The sequence below is a fragment of the Chiloscyllium plagiosum genome, chromosome 30, assembly GCF_004010195.1.
Source record: "Chiloscyllium plagiosum isolate BGI_BamShark_2017 chromosome 30, ASM401019v2, whole genome shotgun sequence".
Taxonomy (NCBI): Eukaryota; Metazoa; Chordata; class Chondrichthyes; order Orectolobiformes; family Hemiscylliidae; genus Chiloscyllium; species Chiloscyllium plagiosum.
This window is the reverse complement of record NC_057739.1, coordinates 39,418,164-39,440,164: the sequence shown is the minus strand read 5'-3', so window position 1 is coordinate 39,440,164 and position 22,001 is coordinate 39,418,164. Positions and strand designations below refer to the sequence as shown.

At 46.4% G+C, this 22,001-nt stretch overlaps 1 protein-coding gene across 11 annotated transcripts in view; it reads right to left on the bottom strand.

Annotated features, from left to right (window-relative positions):
- The window catches only part of LOC122564941 (dynamin-1), a 243,150-nt gene that overhangs the window by 134,166 nt on the left and 86,983 nt on the right, over positions 1 to 22,001 (bottom strand). For 8 of the 11 annotated variants that reach the window (XM_043720444.1, XM_043720439.1, XM_043720446.1 and 5 more), the window contains exons 6-10: positions 21,231 to 21,391; positions 20,039 to 20,181; positions 18,122 to 18,257; positions 16,434 to 16,501; positions 3,821 to 3,959 (exon numbers count right to left, since the gene is read on the bottom strand). In XM_043720444.1, coding sequence (XP_043576379.1) covers positions 3,821 to 3,959; positions 16,434 to 16,501; positions 18,122 to 18,257; positions 20,039 to 20,181; positions 21,231 to 21,391 — 647 coding nt within the window. Of the gene's footprint in view, positions 1 to 3,820; positions 3,960 to 7,344; positions 7,484 to 16,433; positions 16,502 to 18,121; positions 18,258 to 20,038; positions 20,182 to 21,230; positions 21,392 to 22,001 lie in introns of all 11 variants that reach the window. The other 3 variants (XM_043720440.1, XM_043720447.1, XM_043720450.1) reach the window with 1 other exon arrangement.

The following is a 22,001-nucleotide window of genomic DNA, read 5'->3' as shown; positions in this document are numbered from 1 at the left end:
TTAGAGAATGACAAATCCCCATCATAACTCCATCACCTCACCTTGGTTCTGTTTCCCTTAATAGTTTCACCCAACAAAAACACCCACTTCTAGTTGACCCTCAACAGCCTTTTGAGGATAAGTAAGTTCCACGCTCTAACACCCCTGTGTGCAAGGAACTGCTCCTGACGATCACCCTTTCAAAACTCTACTCCAGTTTTACGTTGGTCAACCTACTTAGCACTGTTAGTCCATTTCTTTGGAAGAAGTAGGACTTGAATGTGGGCCCCTGGCCCAGAGGTAGGGACACTACCACTGCATTATGACACCCCAAAATTCCATTGAAATTTGTGATCCCCTTGGCAGAGTCTGAACCCATGCTCCTAGAGGATTAGCTGGGTCTATCTGAATGATTAGTCCAGGCACATTATTACTGCACTACCATCTCCCACCTAACAACAATTTAATAGTTATAATTAATTTGAGATCCCCTTGGCAGAGATCTGAACCTATGCCCCTAGAGGATTAGCTGGACCTATCTGAATGATTAGTCCAGGAACATTATCACTGTACTACCATATCCCACCTAACAACAATTTGATGGTTATAATTAATTGTAGGTTTGATTTTCACCACTGGAGAGCATCTCAGTAGTTAGCACTGCTGCCTGACAGTGCCAAGGACCCGGGTTCGATTCCACCCTCAGGTGACTGTCTGTGTGAGTCTGCACATTCTCCCCTTGACTGCGTTGGTTTCCTCCTGCATATCCAAAGATATGCAGGTTAGGCAGATTGACCATGGGAAATGCAGGATTATGGGTAGGGGGTTTGGGTTCAGGTGGAAGGGTCGGTGTGGACTCGATGGAATGAATGGCCTGCTTCCACATTGTTGGGATTTTATGAGGAAATTGCTTCTCTCGATTGACCCTATCATATCGTTTATTTGACTTATTAGACAGTTCACCCCTTTGCTCTTTACTAGTATAGGGAATACACAGTTTTTGGATCTTACAATTTAACTAGTTCAAGGTATTCCAAGATTATTGGGGTCAGCTAGCTCAGTTGGCTAGATGGCTGGTTTGTGATGCTGAGTGACACCAACAGTGAGGGTTTAATTCCCACACTGACAGAGTTTACCTTAAAACTCCCATGTTCTCTACCTCATCCCTACCTGATATGTTATGACCCTCAGGATAAACCACCACCAATCATCTCTCTCTCTCTATCTCTCACTCTCTCCACCGAGAAAGTGGTCCTCTGGGCCTACTGCTAATCCGGCCATGAGATTGCCAATAGCGAGGTGAACAAGTGCTCTGTTTGGAAAACAAGACCTCCCCAGAGAAAAATAAATTTTAAAAGAAATGTAGTTAATTCCAATTATGGTGACATTTCTGGGAGTTTCGTTTACCCCAGCACCATGCACAGAATACCTCAAGCAGACACCTGGTGAAGCCGTAACAGTGTAGGCCAGTGTCAATGTACACATGTCAATAGGAGGTGACAGACTGAGAGGGGGTCAAAGGCAAGGTCTCAACCCCACAGTTCTTTTGATCAATGAGGAGGAGCTTTCCTCCCTCTAACCCAAGTTATTAAAACTGGTCCAACCCATCTTGTGCCATCCAAAATGGAGGACTGGGGTGATCAGGACATTCCAAGTATGACTTTTTTTTCTTTCTGGGAAGTGATCCCACAAATGACATGCTCTTAAATGTTTTGGGGCTGTCTTATTTTTGTTTAGCGGGCCCCTGACTGGGTGACTTCAGTCAGGCTTCAAGGCCCTAAACAACATGGGCCTCACAAGCCCTAAGTAATTCCTCCAAATGAAGCAATCTGAGTCTAATAAGAACAACCTTTATTCAACATTGAAAATGACTCTGAATCTTCACAGTCAAAAACAACGCACATTCCAACCAACTTGACAACAGTCTGAATTCAGGTCATCGGGCCTACCTAAATTACACCCTTTTCAGTCACGTTCAGGGGAATAACTGTATTGAATTAGACACCCAGATGCCTTTGACAGGGTGTTAAGATCTACTGTCACAATTCTACAGTGTTTTCTGATTCTACTGATGTTTTAAACACATTAAAAATGTGGAATGAAAACAGTAAACCCAAACAGAAAGGCTGAGACCTTCCTGGACTCAAAGGAATAGTCATTAGGCAGTGGTTTGAACAGCCCGGACCCAAGGTGACTGTAACATGCCTATGGTTGATTCATTGATTCTCTATGGGGGGGGGGTAAAGAAAACCAGGCACACTCCACAAGATTGATAAATGTCATGAAGATTTTCAAATTTCACTCCTACTACAACAAAATAACAAAGTCAGCCAACTGGCCACCACAGAATCTGAGTTCTGTAATTGGGGCTGTTAATCTGGTCCAATCAGGGAGCCTTGGCGAACATAAAACGTCAGGGATATTGAACCCCTGGATGCCTGACTCAGTGAGAGGTAGTGCTATTGTCAAAGGCTAAGCATTTGTAAATGAAGGGTGATTGGTGCTGGGGTGTCAGCCTCTGAAAAGTTATTTCACCACTTTTATAAAGATTTTGGGGGCGAAATATCTAACATATTGTGCCACTGTCGACAGACAGCCAAGGTGCAACTAGTAAAATATTCATCAAATGGCTAGGAGCAGCACACGCTCAGAAACTCAAGTAGGTTTCTGCTTTAAATCTGGTCAGGGAATGTGGGTAACACTAGCATTTATTGCCCACAGGGCATGTTGTTGTGGGTCTGGAGTCACGTGTAGGCCAGACTGGGTAAGGATAGTAGCTTCCTCCTCTAAGGAGGCAATGGTGGTGATGCTGATGGGTTTATACAATTGAGAGTGATTACTGAGTCAACACTGGGCTAACTTTTTAAACCCAGATTTTTATTGACTTCAAAATTCACCATTTCCCATGGTGATTTGAACTAACAACCCCAGAGAATTAGCCTGGCATCTCTGATCCTGTACATTACCATTTTGCCACCACCTCCCCTTAGGAGAAGTTGGTTATAAAATAGAATAGTTAAAGACCTGTTTGTCTACCTTTCATCTCAATACTGTACAGTACATAAAGATGTGAATGTGGTGCTAGAAAAACACAGCAGGTCAGGCAGCATCCGAGGAACAGGAGAATCGACGTTTCAGGCATAACCCCTTCATCAGGAATGAGCAGGAGAATTGATGTTTCGGGCATAAGCCTTTCATCAGGAATGGTGAAGGGTTTATGCCCGAAACATCGATTCTCCTGCTCCTCGGATGCTGCCTGACCCATTGTGCTTTTCCAGCACCACACCCTCGACTCTGATCTCCAGCATCTGCAGTCCTCACTTTCTCCCACAAAAGGTGCGAAGGTCATTAAGTACAGAGAAATGATTTTTAGCCCCTCAGCAAAACTCACAACCTCTCCAGGAACGAAATGAAGATGAAAAGTTATCAAGAAGCTTCACCCTAGAAACTGCTCACAAGACAGAGATCGCAGCCCTGGACCAAACCCCTTCATTAGAGTGCATTGGAAAACAAACAGCAAATAATGTTGAAAGGTGGGAGTCAGCCAAAAGCCCTGGAAAGTTTATCGTTGCGTGTCTGTGTAGGTTTGGAAACGAGAGAGATTCAGACCAGCCCATTGTCTGTCCACGGGAATACAGCTGACTCACATGGGCCAAATAAACAAGACCCAAGTCCAATCCTACAACTGGCATCCTTCTGAGGAGTGAAATCTGAAGCTCACACACAACAGGAAATCTTAGTCAGCATTGCCTTAGAATAAAAAAGGCACCATTTTAATTTTGGAGTTAAATAAATTAATGGAGCAAAGGCAGGGTTCATAGAGAAGGATTTGACCTTTTACCTTTTCGGTACACTTTCTGATGGTGCCGGTGAGTTCGCTCACCACCATATCTACGCACTTCAAACATGGCTCCTTCAGCTTTTGGATCTGCTTTTTCACTATAGCCTCAAAAGCAAGGTCAGGGGTGAAGAGCCCAGTTCTGCATTGCATCGTGGGAGGAAAATGACAACAAGGAGGGCGAGGAGAGAAGGTGAGGGGCAGCAAGGTGTCGGGGATGAAAACACGGGGAGAGGACATAAAGCAAAAGGAAAAGTAAGACCTCGGTTACCTACAAAGGCTTTCAAACCAGGAGAGGGGATGAGGGGGGACGGAATGGGATGGTTGGGGGCGGAGGAGAGGAGCAGGCTTTAACAAACAAGTACTCAACATATTGTCAAGTCAGGAGGTTCCATTTCAAATCAGCTTCCGTTCAGAATTGGAGACCAGGTTGAAGGTTTGTTGGCTCAGCTTGTGCCTAAACCTTTTGTCAAAAGCCACATGAAGTGATTTGTATTGTGTCCCAATGAGTACAGGAAATTTGGCTGCAAATTGGCATCGATTTGTGCTCATGGTCAACGCCCCCAACTATTTCTCCAGTGAGACCAATCTGGAGATCAGGGTGAAGAATTAAGTGACCATCATTCGTAGGAGCAGGCATGCCAGGGTCATGGTTAGGTCATAGAGACCGTGGTGGGTACCACACAACCCTTAAGGTAGGCAGGCACCCGTACCAATGGTGTTCACTTCACCTTCTCTACATCAGAAAGGAAAGAAAGCTTCCATTTGACAACACAACCAGCCATTCCCTCTCCTGGATCATGTGCCTCTGGTAGTTCAGTGAGATTTCTGAGTCACTGTCTTGCTAATGGATTTTGAAGGTAGCAGGGCTCTATTATTACAGCTCTTTGGCATCGTTGCTGTCAGGTCTTTGTAGGTTACTCCTTAACCAAGCTCTCAATCACCAGCCCCAGCACTTTCTTGCTTGGCATGCTTGAACCTTATGTTTAACAATGTTCCCGAGAAAGGGGAGGGAGGATTTACTGGGATAACTAACCACAGCCTGCTGTGCATATGCAGGGAGAAAATGGCAATGTCAGAACCCTGGTCAGGAGGGGTTATCTGGATGAGTAATGATAATAACTGAGTAATCATAGTCCCTTTGAGGCGGAGAATATCAGGGAGGCAGTGATTGTTCGCCTTCCAGCACAGAAGGCTAAGGAGAGTCAGAGCTGAGGGGTTTTGACAGAGTGAATAAGTATAAAGTGTTTCCACAGGCAGCAGATTCACTAACCATGCCACACAGATTAACATCCATTGGCAAAATAACAGGAGGGCAGTGGGAAGAAGAGTTTACTCAGCCAGCTGGTTTAGTCTGGGAGGCATTAACTGAAAAGGATAAGGGAAACAGGAGGAGAAATGGGGAAGTGGAATTAATTGACTTGTTTTTCCAATAGAGCTAGAACAAGTCAAATTCAGCATGAAGAGGTGAGGCACTGTACAAATGATCCAATTTTCAATGATGCTCACATCATTTCATCACTGAAGTCCAGTCAATGCTTTTCTTAAGAAAATGTGTTTTTGGACATCCATTCTCATGTGATTAGAATACCAGTGCGGTGACTCAGTGGTTAGCACCACTGCCTCATGACGCCAGGGACCCAGGTTCGATTCCACCCTCTGATAACTGTCTGTGTGGAGCTTGCACAGTCTCCCTGTGTCTGCGTGGGTTTCCTCCCACAGTCCAAAGATGTGCAGGTTAGGGCGGATTGGCCATGCTTAATCGGCCACAGTGTCCAGGGATGTGCAGGCTTAGGTGGGTTAGCCATGGGAAATGCCATGCGTTACAGGGATAGGGTAGACGTGAGGGCCTGGGTGGGATACTCTTTTGGAGAGTTGGTGTGAATTTGATGGGCCGAATGGGAGAATTCTATGAATATGTAAATAGCTGTACTCCAAACAGAGTGAGTAGGGGGTGGGGTGGAATGTAACATAGACTCTGTGGCACAATTGAGATGACCACAAGATATTTCCAGGCTGTGTAGTGGGAATGACTACCCGTGCAATCAAAACTGACTCTATGTTCAGAGCAAAGAACTACCACACAAACCATTTCTGCAATAGTTAGGGCTTAAGTGGATTAGTGGCCGGTTAAATACTTGTTTGTCAGCTGCCTGTGCTCTCCCCCCGTAATGTATTCCAGGAAACCATCATATCCACTGGTGCAGTCTTGAGCCATTTTTAAACCCAAAGTTCGCATCAGCTGAAAACCAGGCTCCAATGAAGAACACCTGTGGCAGGTTCTGACTCGATAAAACATGACAGAGGCTGGCTTCGCCTTCAGATCAGCCAGTCGGGGTTTGGAGTCTGGAAATCAGAAGGAGGAGGGAGAAGGAAGAAAAACACAGGTTCCCATTCCTTCCCTCCCCTTCCCCTAGAACATCGTGTTTGTGCCCCAGGGTTAGTACTGAAGGTTTTCAAGAGAAAGCAAGTAGCAAGTGCTCAAGTGCTCAAGCCACGATTCCACACTCTTATCCTGTTCCCCTGCCCAGTTTTTGAACCTTCTGAAGTTAGCCATACGCCCATTCGCAGTCAATGTTTGTTGTCCCGGTCACCTCAGCATTCCCCACCACCCCACCCCTTGTTGTGCTGTTAATGGTTGACATGCCGAGGGGTTTCCAGCCAGTACTTTGGGAGTGTAAACAGCTGTGAAACAAGGTGTTTGGACTTAAAGGGCTCAGTAACGTGGCTCAACTGGTCTAGTCTGCCAAAGAAAATCAGACCGTGCAAACCTGACCCAACAAAGTGCAGTGAGCAAAGGACTCCCAGGTGCTGTTAGAAAATGTCAGCTTGCCTTAAGCTCTCTCCACTCAGTCCCTTGTTGATTGGTGTACCTCTCTCCCTCCCTCCCTCCCTCTGTATCACTCCAGTGCAGACATCGCTCGCCCTCCTCCATCCTGCCATCGGTGGCCCGACCTTCAGTGCTCGACGCCCTTCCTCGCTTGAGGAATTTCCTCCCTCAAGCCCCTCACTCCTCCCTCTTCTTTCAAAGGCCGTCCTTATTAAAGACAAACCCCGCCTCTTTGACCAAACGCTGGTCCATCCTGTTCCTTCAGCTCCTTCTTCAGCTCGCGCTCTTGTGGGAGGTCTGACCACCTTGGGAAGAGGCGCTACCAAAATGCAGGCTTGTTGTTGTCAAAGTAGCAAGGGAAAGGCACTGGTTAGGAAAGCGGTGTGCTCAAACCACGGCATCAATCATGCTTATTTTCATAAAACTCTTAATTTCAAAAAAAAAATCAATATTGGTCTAATCTGTGAAAAATCCTACGTGGATTTTAATACTACATCTAGAAAGAGAGGTGGATATTAATTAACAGAAGCTGTGCTCAGTGTGCGATCATACATGCTTAATATTGACCAGTGCCCGCAGCCAAGTTACTGTCAGTCGTTATAAGGCCAAACACCCAAAGACCACTCTGCGGAGAACTTTCTGAAGATCCAAGAGCAGGCAGCAAGTTTTTTCAGGACTCTGTCACAAAGCAAATTACCTTTTTGGTACACTGCCTAACCGTACTGATTAACTCATTGATAACCATGTCCACACATTTGAGGCACGGCTCTTTGATCTTCAAGATCTGCTTTTTCACAATCGTTTCAAATGCCATGTCGGGAGTGAAAAGACCCGTTCTATCAAAGTGAGGAAAGATGTCAAAGTATTGAACAATCACTTTTTGTTTTGCTTTTTTATATAAAAATATATATATATTTTGCAGGAACAAAAAAAAAACACAAGGTTAGAAATCAGAGAGACCAATTTGGACAACAGAATTCTTCAAAGCTGAGCCAAGTCTTTTTTGTGAAATCAGCAAGGGGGTGGATTCTCAGGGAAAGGGGTGGGGGTGGGGGGTGGGGAAATGAATCACTTGGGTCCAGTTGGAGTCAGCCCCATTTGTTCACCGGCACCGTCACAGCACCGGGTTAGGTACAGAGTTGAATGTTCTCAGTTACATCAAGCCTTGCCTCTGACCCAGCACCCACACTGCATTTCCATTCCCCTCAACCACTGTCCTGTCGATGCCTTGGATTGAGGCAGTCAGTGCTCTTTTCCCACTTTAAAAGCAGTTTTGCATTGTCCCCTCACACCCGCTAACGGCTCGGCTTTGGGACGGAGTCGAACCCATTGCCGAGAGAAACCTTGCGGTTAGCAAAGGTTTTCTTTTTCAGAATTTTAAATTTTAACGTCACACGTACACAAGTACAGAAGTACAGTGAAAAATCTATTCTGGTGTCATCTTAGATACAAAAGTACCCATGTACAAAACTTTCTTGGGTATAGAATAGTAAGAGAAATGAGAGTTAACGAGTTAAGCATTACTTCATTACTTATCCAAATCGAGCCACCTGCCTTTGCAGGAAAAGTCCAGACTCCAGCCTCCTCCAATTTCTGTATCAGAAGTGGTGTTCACTTTCCTCTCAACTGTAATGTTTACATCTAGACTGAACACTCCTTCATATAGACACACACACCAGCCACCTGATGAAGGAGCAGCGCTTTGAAAGTTAATACTTCCAAATAAACCTGTTGGACTATGACCTGGTGTTGTGTGATTTTTAACTTTGTCCAACACCGGCTCCTCCACATCATGGGAAACATTTGGGAGGACGTTTCTCCTCGTGGAGACAGTCCAGGACCAGAGGGCACAGTCTCAGAATAAAGGGGACGGTAATTTAAGGCTGAGATGAGGAGGAATGTCTTCTCTCAGAGAGCTGTGGGGGCAGAGTCCTTGTGTATGTTCAAGGTTGATCAGTCAGGGAATCAAAGGTTACGGAGAAATAGGCATGAGCAACGTCAGATCAGCCATGACTCGATTCAGTGGTGCAGCAAGTTCGAGGGGCCAAATGGCCTCCTCCTGCCCCTATTTCCTATCTTTCCTGATAGTCTCAAGAGTTTCTGGGAAGTACAAACCAATAGAATGTTCTGATTTGGAGGTGTCAGTGCTGGACTGGGGTGTAGTTTTATTTGGAGGCACTAGCTTTCAGTCTTATACTCCACAATCACCTGACGAAGGGGCAGCGCTCTGAAAGCTAGTGCTTCCAAATAAACCTGTTGGACTATAACCTGGTGTTGTGTGATTTCTAACTTAATAGAACGTTCATCCTTTTTCAGGAATGGTGGTGGTGTGACTTTGAAAGGGAGATTTGCTCCTGACCAGACTGTCTGAGGTGATTGAGAAAATGGCTGCGGGGTACCTGCTCATCGCTCTGTACCAAGCGGTTCTCAATCTCCACTCATTGTCAGCAGCCTAGTAACTAGGAGGAAATCACACAGTGTTGTGATACAGAGAAAGGAGCATAGAGGGGGATATAGAGAGACATAGAGGGAGACAGAAAGAGGTGCAGAGAGCGAGAGAGAAAGAAGTGTGGGGGGCAGAGATACACACACACACACACACACACGACAAGATGGATAGAGTGAGAGAGAGAGAGATGTATAAGGAAGGAGAGAGACAGAGAGATGTGCCGAAGGAGGGAGAGAAAGAGGCAGACAGAGGGAGGGAGTGAAAGGGAGCGAGAGATGTGCAGAAGGAGACAGGACATGCAGAGAGACAGACACACACAGGAGGGAGAGGGACAGAGAAAGAGAGACGTGCAGAGGAATGGAGAGAGGGGGAGAGAGAGAGAGAGAGAGAGAAGGAAAGATGCACAAAGAGAGAAAGATGCAGGAGACAGAGACAGAGAGACCAACAGAAACAGAGCGACTCGCAGAAGGAGAAAGTGAGCAAAAATGTGCAGATGGAGGAGAAAGTCAGTCAAAGTGAAAGCGAATAGAGAATGAAGGAGAGCAGAAGAGAAAATGCCAACAAAATGAGAGAGGAGAAAGAATGAGACACATAAGACAATAAGACATAGGAGCAGAAGTTAGGCCATTCAGTACACTGAGTCTGCTCAATCATGGCTGATTGGTTTCACAACCCTATTCTCCCACTTTCTCTCCATAACACGCAGTCCCCTTGACAATCAAGAACCTATCTACCTCTGTCTTGAATATACTCAATGACCTGTCCACCACAGCCTTGTGTGGCAGTGAATTTACATTTGGTGAGAGCCGTTTTTTGACAGGGGAGTGTGGCTTTTGGAATTGGGGTAAGACGGTTGCTGCTGGACTCGAGCAACCCATCAGCTTTTCTTGCTCACAAACACAGACAGTATAGAACTGAAAAATGTGTTGCTGGAAAAGCGCAGCAGGTCAGGCAGCATCAAAGAAGCAGGAGAATCGACGTTTTGGGCATAAGCCCTTCTTCAGGAATCTACAGACAGTATAGAAGCAAACATGGACCATTCACTCCCTCTACACTGTTCTGCCATTCAATAAGATTATGGCTGATCTGTTTTGTTTCAAATTCCACATTCCAATCCACCCCCAATAACTCTCCATTCCCCTGCCTAGCAAGAATCTATCCATCTCTGTATTAAAAGTATTCAATGAGCCCCACCCCCACCACTTTCTGAGCCAGTGTTCCAACAACGCTGAGGAAAAGAAAATCTCCTCACCATTCTCCTGAAAGAGAGACCCCTAATTTTAAAGCAGTGTCCCTTAGTCCTGGACTGACCTATACGAGAAAAGATCCTTTCCACATCCGCCTTGTCAAGACCTTTCAGAATCTTATACACTTCAATCAAAACATTCCTCACTTCTTTAAACTCCAATGGAAACAAGACTAGCCTGTCCAACCTATCCTCATAATACAATCCAGATAGTCCAGGTATAAATCTAGTAAACCACCTCTGAACTCTGACAATTCATTTACTTCCTTCCTTAAATAAGATGACAAAATCAGACATAGTATTTGAGATGTGTTCTCACTAATGCCCTGTGCAGCTGAAGCATAACTTATTTTTGTGTTCAACTCTTCTCCTCCTGAAGGACAGCATTCAGTTAGCCCTATAGGTCAGTCCAGAACCAAGGAACACTGCTTTAAAATTAGGGACCTCTCTTGCAGGAGTAAGGTGAGATTTTATTTTCCTCAATGTTGTTGGAACATATGCTATAGCTATGTCTTAGCCTTTGTGACTCACATACTATAACTATTAAATCCCTTTGGACCTTAGAATTCTGCAGAACTTGATCAATAATACAACCATTCTACATTTTCCTCACTCCTTATTTTCCTAAATGTCAGATAGGACGGTGAGAGACAGAGATCCGAGAATGGTGGAGGAGGAGAAAGAGAGGAGAGGGTAACATGAAAGGAGAGATGCATGAGAATGAGTGACTGAGAGACAGAGAGTGAGAGTGAGCTAGAAAGAGTGAGAGAGAGTGAGGATGAAACTCCCCACATTGCAGGAACATGATTTCAAACAGAGGAACGGTAGTTGCTGGCAGTTAGCTCGGTCTCCATTACAGAAGGTATTTGGAAAGCTGCTGTTGAGGAGTGCAGTAAATACTGAGGATCTTCAGATGCAGCCTGCCAATAGCAGCAGGTAACAGCAGCGTGTGCCCACGAATAGAGTATTGACACTGCCTGAGTGGCTCAAGTAAAGCTGCCTACATTCAGAGCAGGATTATTAACAGAGCAGAGCATGACAGATGGCTCTTGAGCTGAATCTACTGAACTGGTCTTCACATCAGCTCTGAAATTAGTTGTTTCCTGCTGTACTCTCAATGTTGCGTCAACATGTGAAGGGGGAACGTGACAGAGGAGTGGCTCATTTTAAAGGAGGGTTTTTACCCATTGGGAGGGGCACTGTTCCCCATTTTTGAAGGGGGGGGGGGGGGGGAGTTCACATTATGCACCTCACATTGTTAATCAAATTGATGCTTTAAATGTGCTGTGTACCTCACACAGACATGGACACTGCCATTCTGCCACACTCTATGGTGGAGGCTGGTACAATTGCAACATTTAAGAGGCATTTGGATGGGTAGATGAATAGGAAGGGTTTGGAGGGATATGTGCTGAGTGCTGGCAGGTGGGACTAGATTGGGTTGGGATATCTGGTCGGCATGGACTGGTTGGACCGAAGGGTCTGTTTCCATGCTGGACATCTCTATGACTCTATGACTCTATATTCCCTCCCATTATAAGACTTGCCTGTCAACAGTCACACCTGCAGCCCCCCAGCTCTACCACCAGATGGAATCTCAAGCTCCAATATTTGCAGATCCCCTTCTAGACCAACAGCACCACTTACAGGTACACGGATTTTACCAGCACAGGAGCAGGTCATTTGGCCCCATTAGTCGATGTTGCCATTTCTGCTCTGCACCAGAGCCCTTACAATCTATTTCCTCTAACTCTGATCAGCACACCCTTCTAACCTTTGCTCCCTCATGTTAATCAGCACCCCCCACCCCATGAGTTGATGGCAAACTCGCAGGTGGTTGCAAAAAAATGTGGATTTTTAAACAAATTCATTTGTGGGATATAAGCATTGCTGGTCATTTATTGGCTTGAATAGCATTTGCTTTTATTATTAAATAACCTATTTTTTTCTCCCAATTAACCTGTCTCCAAGATGTTTTGATACACCTCTGGAGCAATGGGACTTGAACCTGGGTCTTTCAGTCCAGGGGTAGGGACACTACCACCACATCACAAGAGGGCCCCTAGTTGCCCAATTAAGAGTCAACCACAACCTTTAGTTCTGAAGAAGGGTCACAAGACCTGAAAGGTTAACTCTGCTTTCTCTCCATGACACTGCTAAGGTTTTCGAACAATTTCTGTTTTGGTTTCAGATTCCCAGCATCCGCAATGCTTTCGGTTTTCTTTTAGTCAACCACTTTGCTGTGGGCCTGGAGTCACATGTCGGCCAGACCAGGTGAGGATGGCAGTTTCCTTCCCTAAAAGGACATCAGGGAACTGAATGTTCTTTTTCCCAACATTTGGCAACAGTTTCATGTTCATCATTAGATTCTTAATTCCAGATTTTTACTGAATTCAAATTCCACCATCTGCCATGGTGGGATTTGAACCTGGGTCCCGAGAGCATTATCAGGGTCTCTGGACAAAAAAGCTTAGCGATAATACCACAGGAACATCTCCTCCTATTTAGCACTGGGAAATGGAGTATTTTCCAGTATCAAACATTCCCAGGTTTGCAATAGCACAATTTCTTCAGTATTGTCCTCCTCAGGCACTCTTACTGCTGCTGCGTGATTTTGTAGTTGGCGTTGTGCAGACAAAGTTTCAAAGTTTGTCCTTTGCACCGATCCAGTGGATTATTCTCTGAAATAGTTCCGATAAAACTCCTCCTTCCTCAGGAATTTTGCGGCGGTTGGTCTGAGCTGATTTGATTGCATTAAATGTGTTACACCCAGTGTTTTCTCCTTGCCATTGCTTTTAACGGGCTCAACATTCATTGTTCAGTCCAGGCATAAAACTAAGGAAACGTGCCCATCCAACACTGAGTTTCATATTGAGTGGAATTTAGTATGGAGGAGAAAGTGGAGGAGATGCTGGAGATCAGAGCTGAAAATGTGTTGCTGGAAAAGCGCAGCAGGTCAGGCAGCATCCGAGGAGCAGGACAATCGACGTTTCGGGCATAAGCCCTTCTTCAGGAATGAGGGAATTTAGTATGGCCCAGAGAGCTGGCAAAAGAGCCCTATCGTTCTCGGTGAGTCCCATCCTGTCCAATGCCAGTCTGGGTGGCAGAGGGTCCTTCCTCAGGACCTAGGTCCCCAGGGACAGGAACCAGCCCCAGCTCAGTAGCCCCATCAAGGAGGCAGTATTGCAGCCACCCGCACAGAGGCTGAGGATTATCCAAGAGCTTCTCCTGAGTGATGGTGGGACGGTAATAGTCAGGGAGTGGCTGTGGAATGGTCATTACCAACCTCTTCTGTCTCCTTCCCACGGAGTGGCTTTGAGTGAGGAATATTCCCACAAACACCCTGCCGCTATACCCCAACTGTGAGAACCTCACCATGTCTTCCCTCTTTACTCACCCATGCTGAGATGATATAAGCTGCAGTTGGGCCTATGTTGACCATAAGTACCCACGTGAGGGCCTCAATTTTGAAGGGGGTTGTTGGGAAAGGTTGTCCATGGAACTATTCAGGATAGAGATGGGAAGGGGGTGGGAGTTTTGGTGACTCAGTGGTCAGCACTGCTGCCTCACAGAACCAGGGACCCAGGTTCGATTCCAGCCTCAGGCGACTCTCTGTGTGGAGTTTGGACGTTCTCCCCGTGTCTACGTGGGTTTCCTCCGGGTGCTCCGGTTTCCTCCCACAGTCCAAAGATGTGCAGGTTAGGGTGGATTGGCCATGCTGAATTGCTCTATAGTGATCAGGCTAGGTAGGTTAGCCATGGGAAATGCAGGGTTACAGGGATCAGGTGGGGGCTGGGTGGGATGCTCTTCGGAGGATCAGTGAGAATTTGATGGGCTGAATGACTTCTTTCTGCACTGGAGGGAATTGTACGATTGACTGCACCACCTTCCTCGTGGAATGGGTCAGTTGCTTTAGGTTTCCATGACTACAAGGTCGTGACTAGAAACCAAAATGCCTGTTTATTCACATTCTCAGAACCACCTCCACAAGACCGCCATTTCTCTTGTTCCGCCTATCCTTTGAAAATGACCAGAAATACGGCCCGAGTTACGAGCAGGTTACAGGACAGAACAAGGTGAAATTAGCACAAACTAATTCCATCCAATGACGTGATAGTACACTCACCAGTATCACATGATCTATTACAACACTGACATTGCTTTTCTAGTTACCCTTTACTCTATACATTCCATTCGGTTAATTCACCACCCACACCCCTCACCCACCTCTACCTCAGATAGCAACCCTACCTCTGGGGCAGGGGAGGGCAGTAAATTCCATCCCTTTGATGGTCCTGGGGAGTGCTGCTGAACAAAGAGACCTTGGACTGCAGGTAGATAGGATAATAAAGAAGGTGTTTGGTGTGCTTTCCTTTATTGGACAGAGCATTGAGTTTAGGATTTGGGAGTCATGCTGTGGTTGTACAGGACATTGGTTAGTCTACATTTGGAATATTGTGTGCAATTCTGGACCCCTCCTGTCGGAAGGATGTTGTGAAACTTGAAAGGGTTCAGAAAAGATTTACAAGGAAGTTGTCAGGGCTGGAGAATTTGAACTACAGGGAGGGGCTGAATAGGCTGGGACTGTTTTCCCTAGAACGTCTGAGGCTGGGGGGTTGACCTTATAGACATTTATAAAATCATGAGGGGCATGGTTCGGGTAAATAGACAAGGTCTTTTCCCTGGGGTTGGGGAGTCCAGAACTAGAGGGCATAGGTTTAAGGTGAGAAGGGAAAAATTTAATAGGGGTCTAAGGGACAACGTTTTCATGCGGAGGATGGTGCGTATATGGAATGAGCTGCCAGAGGAAGTGATGGAGGCTGGTACAATTACAGCATTTAAAAGGCATCTAGATGGGCATATGAATAGGAAGGGTTTGGAGGGATATGGGCCAAGTGCTGGCAAATGGGACTAGATTAGGTTAGGATATCTGGGTCAGCATGGACAAGTTGGACTGAAGGTGCGGTGGCTCAGTGGTTAGCACTTCTGCCTCACAGCACCAGGGTCCCAGGTTCTATTCCAGCCTCAGGTGACTGTCTGTGTGGAGTTTGCACGTTGTCTGCGTGGGTTTCCCCTGGGTGCTCTGGTTTCCTCCCACAGTCCAAAGATGAGCGGGCCAAGTAAATTGCCCATAGTGCTAGGTGCATTAGAGAGAGGGAAATGGGTCTGGGTGGGTTGCTCTTCGGAGGGTCGGTGTGGATTTGTTGGGCTGAAGGCCCTGTTTCCACACTGTAGGGAATCTAATCCCTATGAATTTATGACTCTACTTTGCCTCAAATGGGGGCTAATCAAGTGGAAAAGATAGATGTGACCATCCAAATGGCCCTCCGAGTTCAGGCCAACTCAGCATCAGCCCTCAAATATCATTTCTCTGTCGGAGATTCCCTTCCTCATTATATTTTACAACATGACCAAGGCTCTTAATCTTTAAATCTGTACCCGGCTTGATGTGAAAATTGAACATTCAAATCTGTACACCACAAACCAGAGCTGAAATCTATTTATGAAAGGTTTCGGTCTCCTTCAAACTGATGAGGTAACTTGAAGTTTTGAAAGAAAAATCTCAGGGATGGTTCGGTTCAATGGTCCCATGGCAAAACAGGGAGGGGCTTCACCAACACTCGCCTGAGGGGGCGGGAGAGAGGGCATTGGATAGGCCCTGAGTGATCTCAGTCGCTCGCTAATGCTTTTCTCAGTCTTCCCCTGGATGTGAAGTGCTCTCTCCTTCCAAAGAAAGGGCTGATGGGAAAAATGAAATTGGGACGGACAGCCACACCCCAAGCGCTACCCCACAAGGGTTTTTCTTCATCCAAGATCGGAGCTGTCTCTTGACCGGGAGGGGTCAATCTGTCATCAGTAACCCGTCCTGGACAGAAGCTACACACTTTCAGCTACTATCGCTCAATTCCCCTCGCAGCCTCATCCAGACCGGAAGAGAATTTGGAAGCAAGGGGATGTAGGCAGTGGCTGAAGATATCATGTTGGGTGGAGATGGAGACAGGCAAATTGGAAATACCCTGGTTAAGTGTCAACGGGCATTGGATACAGGCGAAAGGAAACAAAACACGCACTAGCTCTAACAGATACATGCCTGATTCCATGGATGTTCTTGATGGCGTAGCTAATCTCTCGCCGCAGCTCCTTCTCATCAAACTCCATCTGTCACAAAAGAAAATACCCAAACTGAGGCCAACGACATCACAAGCAAGAACCCAAAACTAAAACTTGTAACTAAAGCCTTCTGCCCCTCCACCTCAGAATCTACAAAGTTAAAAATCACCCAACATCAGGCAATAGTCCAACAGGTTTATTTGGAAGTACAAGCTTTCAGAGCGTTGCTCCTTCATCAGCTCGCTACTTGATGAAAGAGCAGCACTCCGAAAGCTAGTGCTTCCAAATAAAACTATGGGACTATAACCTAGTGTTGTGTGATTTTTAACCTTGTCCACCCCAGCCCAACACCAACACCTCTACAATCGTGTTACATCAGTGCATTAATCTCGACACTCCGTATTAATGGAAATTCTGAGGAAGGGTCACTCGATCAGAAACATTAACACTGATTTCTCTCCACAGATGCTGCCAGACCTGCTGAGCTTTTCCAGCAACCTCTGTTTTTATATATTAATGGATACTCGTTACACTGTGACAGGGTGAAGGATATTGTTTAGCAAGTACCTGGAAGACCAGCACAAGTTGGCCGAGGACACATAATACTCCACACGATCAAATTTTAGTTGGATTTGGTAAGTTTCCTTTGGGATTTTAAAAGGGCTACATGGACTCCTCTGGTTTAAACTGCACTCAGTGCTCATTTTATTTTGAATAACCAATAAAACCGAAAGAATTCCATGACCAGTGAGCACAGCACTGGCTGGAGAACATTATGTATCCATTAGGTTTCCTTTGGGGTTTTGTCCTGAGTTGGAGCGTGTTAAAGAGGGACCATTAATTGTTAGCTTGGTTTAATCTGATCAAAACGAGCATGAATGGGGGCTGCTGAACACAGTGACGTGAGGGAGGATACTGTAGCTGGCAGGCTGGGGCTACAGGGTAGGTGAGGAAAAGGGCGCAGGGCAGAACGATTGATGATTTTTTTAGTGTATGGAATCAAAACAATTTCTGTATTTAAAACGCTCATGGGGTAAGGATTATACAAAACTTTCTGCAGGTGAATCCTAAGGGCATACACCCCAGTGTTTCATTTGAAAACTACAGCCCAAATTATGGGCAGGTTACAGGATGGAACAAGATGAAATTGGAAAAAGACGAAATTGGCACAGACTAATTTCGTCTAATGGTTTAAAAGTAACAAGAGAGGCATCTGGGTCCATTAGTGTTCTGTTCTCTCACCCTTGGGTTAATCACAGCTGAGACGATGGATATAATGTGCCAGAAGGCAGGCTTGGAGGGTAATCTCACCTGCTGAGTACAGCAGACAACATGCAGCATAACAAAAATAGACCAAGAGACAAGAACAAAATGACTCATTCAGCTTTGGCATGTTGCTGAATCAATGACCCGTGAGTACGGTCTTTATTTGATCACTCATTTGCAATGGCTCAGACTCTATCACTTTAGCTAATGGACGTCTGTAGATTTAACGGCATTTGGAAGGAAGGGGTGTCAATGTGGCAATAACTTTGCTTCTTCAAAACTATAACTCTCACTCACTGGGTTTCAGAGCAGGTATTTAATGTCAGTAACTCATGAGATCACCAAGGATTTGGTTAACGTTAAAGCAGTGCATCTCGATGTAGGTGCCAGACCTGTAGTTACCTTGACGAGTTCAAAGGGGAATCTCTCATGGAAAATGCGGTTTATTCTCGCACCCCCTGACAACTCGTAAGTATCAATCTGATCCCCCGAGCCTTCAATTCGCTTCTCGAAATCAACAGAAAACTGCTGAACCATCCTGCCAGAAAACAAAGACTATTTTTTAATCCATACATCAAAATGGAGGAGGCCATTCAGCCTTTCAAGCCTGTACTGTCAATCAATTAATTCAAGGCCGATCCACAGCTCAATTCATTCAACTGCTTTAGCTCCATATTCCTTGGCACCATTACTTTATACAAAATTGGCGATCTTAACTTGCTTCAGCCTTCTGCAGGACACATTTCCAAAAATCTTTGTAAAGGAACTGTTTCCACAATCTCCAACTCAAATCGGTTTTGTGCTAATTTTTAAGAGATGACTACCTGGTCTTTATTTCCCAGACGAAATCGTTTCTCTCTATCTATGAGGCTTGCAAATAGGTTCTTTTGTTACTATGTCAAGGAGCTGCTGTAACTATTGGATTTGCCTTTATAAAAACTCTTTCTTTTCAGTCTCTGGGGCTTGACAGTGCAGTGTGAGCAGTTAGGCTCACAATCAGCAGCCTCCATATAAGTAGACTGCTCTATCCCTTGTTAAAATTTCAATATGACCAAGCTTCATTTGATGTTGAACTTAAAGCTGTATAAATTTTGACTTGAGATCTGCCAGAGTTATTGCCAATGAGATTCACTCGCAGACTTCAGGTGACTGTTATACACATGACTGTTCCAAGTGTCAGTGTTATTGCCAGGACTGAAATCGAGGGCCTTGGTGCTGCTCCCATGCCCTGTGCTCGGAGGGCCCTGCCTCCCTTCCCGAGGGCAGTCTGCCCCCTCAAGCTCCAGGCCCTGGTTATTCAGCTCTGATATACCCCTCATTCCAGGCCCTGGTTACAGGGCTCTGATATACCCCTCATTCCAGGCCCTGGTCAAGGGGCCCTAATATACCCCCAATTCCAGGCCCTGGTCAAGGGGCCCTGATATACCCCCTCATTCCAGGCCCTGGTCAAGGGGCCCTAATATACCCCCTCATTCCAAGCCCTGGTTACGGGGCCTTGATATAATCCCTCATTCCAGAATCTGGTTACGGAGCCCTGATATACTGCCTTGTTCCAGGCCCTGATACACTGCCTCATTCCAGGCCCTGGTCAAGGGGCCCTGACATAACCCCTCATTCCAGGCCCTGGTTAAGCTGCTCTGATATACTCCTCATTCCAGGCGCTGGTTACAGGGCCCTGATATACCCCTTTGTTCCAGAGTCTGGTTATGGGGCCCTGATACACTGCCTCATTCCAGGCCCTGATATAACCCCTCATTCCAGGCCCTGGTTACGGGGCCCTAATATACCCCCTCATTCCAGACCCTGGTTACAGGGCCCTGATATAATCCCTCATTCCAGGCCCTGGTTATGGGGCCCTGATATAACCCCTCTTCCAGGCCCTGGTCAAGGGGCCCTGATATAACCCCTCATTCCAGGCCCTGATATAACCCCTCATTCCAGGCCCTGATAATAACCCGTCATTCCAGGCTCTGGTTACTGGGCCCTGATATACTGCCTTGTTCCAGGCCCTGATACACTGCCTCATTCCAGGCCCTGGTTACGGGGCCCTGATATACTGCCTCATTCCAAGCCCTGCCTCACAGTACAATCCTCGCAATGCATCCTGGGACTGGAATAAAAACCCTGGCCTTGCCAGCGACAATCACATCCCGTGAATTCACAAAGAAAAAGTAAACAAATCCCCTCATCCCAGGAAGTGATACGTGAACATGAAGGTGGGATTTATAAAGACAGAAAAAAAAATAAGCTGAGGAAAGAGGACCTCTCTGATGACACTCTAGTGTTGGCGATGAAGCCATCATCGAGAGTCAGACTTACTGTAGCAAGGCCTTGGTTTTCCTGGAGGGGTCATCAGGTCTAAAGTTCTTGTATTCTTCCACCTCTTTCTCAATAGACAGCAGCTGGCTTTGTAGCTTGTTACGCAGAGCAGGCAGTGTGTCCCTGATATGGTTTGTCAATTGCTGTTAAAGAGAGAGAGAGAGAGAGAGTGGCAACAAGGGAGTAGGGGACACAAACAATGTCAAGAACAGGCCTACATTTGTGGTAAAGCCTCTGACAGTCCAGGCTGACCACCCTGGTAGGTTTCTTTTGTCCTTCTATCCTTGTCATAGAGGGGAAACTTCTCCTGCCTCTAGCTGTGGACAGATTGCCAGGGAAGGTCCCTCAAGCTTGCCTGGAGAGCTGGGCCCTCTGGGTCCCTGACAATGAGGACACCTCCATGCAGCTGGCTTCATCCCTGCTACCTCAGGACCCAGAGGCTGATGGGTAAATTCCACCTTGCTACAAACAGAATAGGCTGTGAGCCCCCTCCAATCGGTTACCTAGGGGTCATGGACACCCTTGCTGCTCATCCTGCCTCTTGTAAAATGGCACAAATCTCCCCAACTGTTAGTGATACCCCTATGGGGTGGGACAGTAAATCCTGCCCAGCTCTGTCCAAAATTAGGCTTGGCATTCCCTTGCGTGTCCATCTGTGGTTCTGTCATCCTTTAGGGTTTATCACATGACCTGCTCCACGACCCAAAGAGAGAGATCCCCATTTTGTTCACAGAGGTTTAACAGTGGCTCGGTGAAAATGGCTAGAGCTGGGACATTTGACCTCGTGTCAGTCAATAGACCTTCCTGTGACACCCAAGGGTCATGGGTCAGACATTGTGGGCCCCCTGAACCAGGTCCCTCCCCACTCCACTCACAACCTGCGTACAGGGAACCCCACCCCCAAGATCCCAGTAACGAGGCCCGGATATACCTCCCATCTTGGGCCCTGGCAACACCACTCCTGCCAGCCAAATGTGTACAATATTCTCAGCGTTCAGAGGGGTGTTCACGGAGAAAAATGAAATAATTACCCATTATCTTTCCTGGTGCCCTTGCAGAAATTAGTGCCCACAACCTTTGACCTTTAACCCATACCCAGAAGCTCCAAGGAGATCCTGTAGGGTTGGCCAATGTGTCATTGAGAGGACATAGCAACCGATGGCCTGGTGCTTTGACGTTATGTCAGCATTACCTGGTTGAGCACCTTCTGAAGATAAGGGGTCCCCATGCGGTCTGCCATGTGCCGATAGGCTGGGTGTGAAAGAAAGAATTTTCTCTCAGCTGCCAAAGCTGTTTGAATGTCCTTTCTCCCGTCAATGTCCTTCTGACTTCTGTTCACCACACCGATGTAGCCTTGCAAGAAAAGGAGAAAGGAAGAAGAGCCAGGAGTCAAAGCCTGGCCACAAGCACTGCATGCTTTCTGCTACCTCCCTTTAAAGGGGTTCATATTGGGCTCAGAGGGTCCAAGGTTCAAACCATACAGGTGCCCATCATTCTCCAATATCATTTGCCAAGCAACCTGGGCTGTGACCATCTCTGCCCATAGAAGACAGCATCAGCAAAGACTCACCAGTAAATCACCACTGATCACGGACTTGCAATTCACAAAGTCAGGGCTCTGCTGCTGTAGCTTGGAGCTTGTGGGCACCTTACATGTGATTCTCCTACCAGGTCATTCGGATCACACACCACCTTGTGTACCTTAGAGAGGTTTATAAAATCAGGAGGGGCATGGATAGGATAAATAGATAAGGCCTTTTCCCTGGGGTGGGGGAGTCCAGAACCGGAGGGCATAGGTTTAGGGTGAGAGGGGAAAGATATAAAAGGGACCTAAGGGGCAACTTTTCCACACAGAGGGTGGTACGTGTATGGAATGCGCTGCCAGAGGAAGTGGTGGAGGCTGGTACAATTACAACATTGAAAAGGCATCTGGATGGGTATATGAATAAGGAAGGGTTTACAG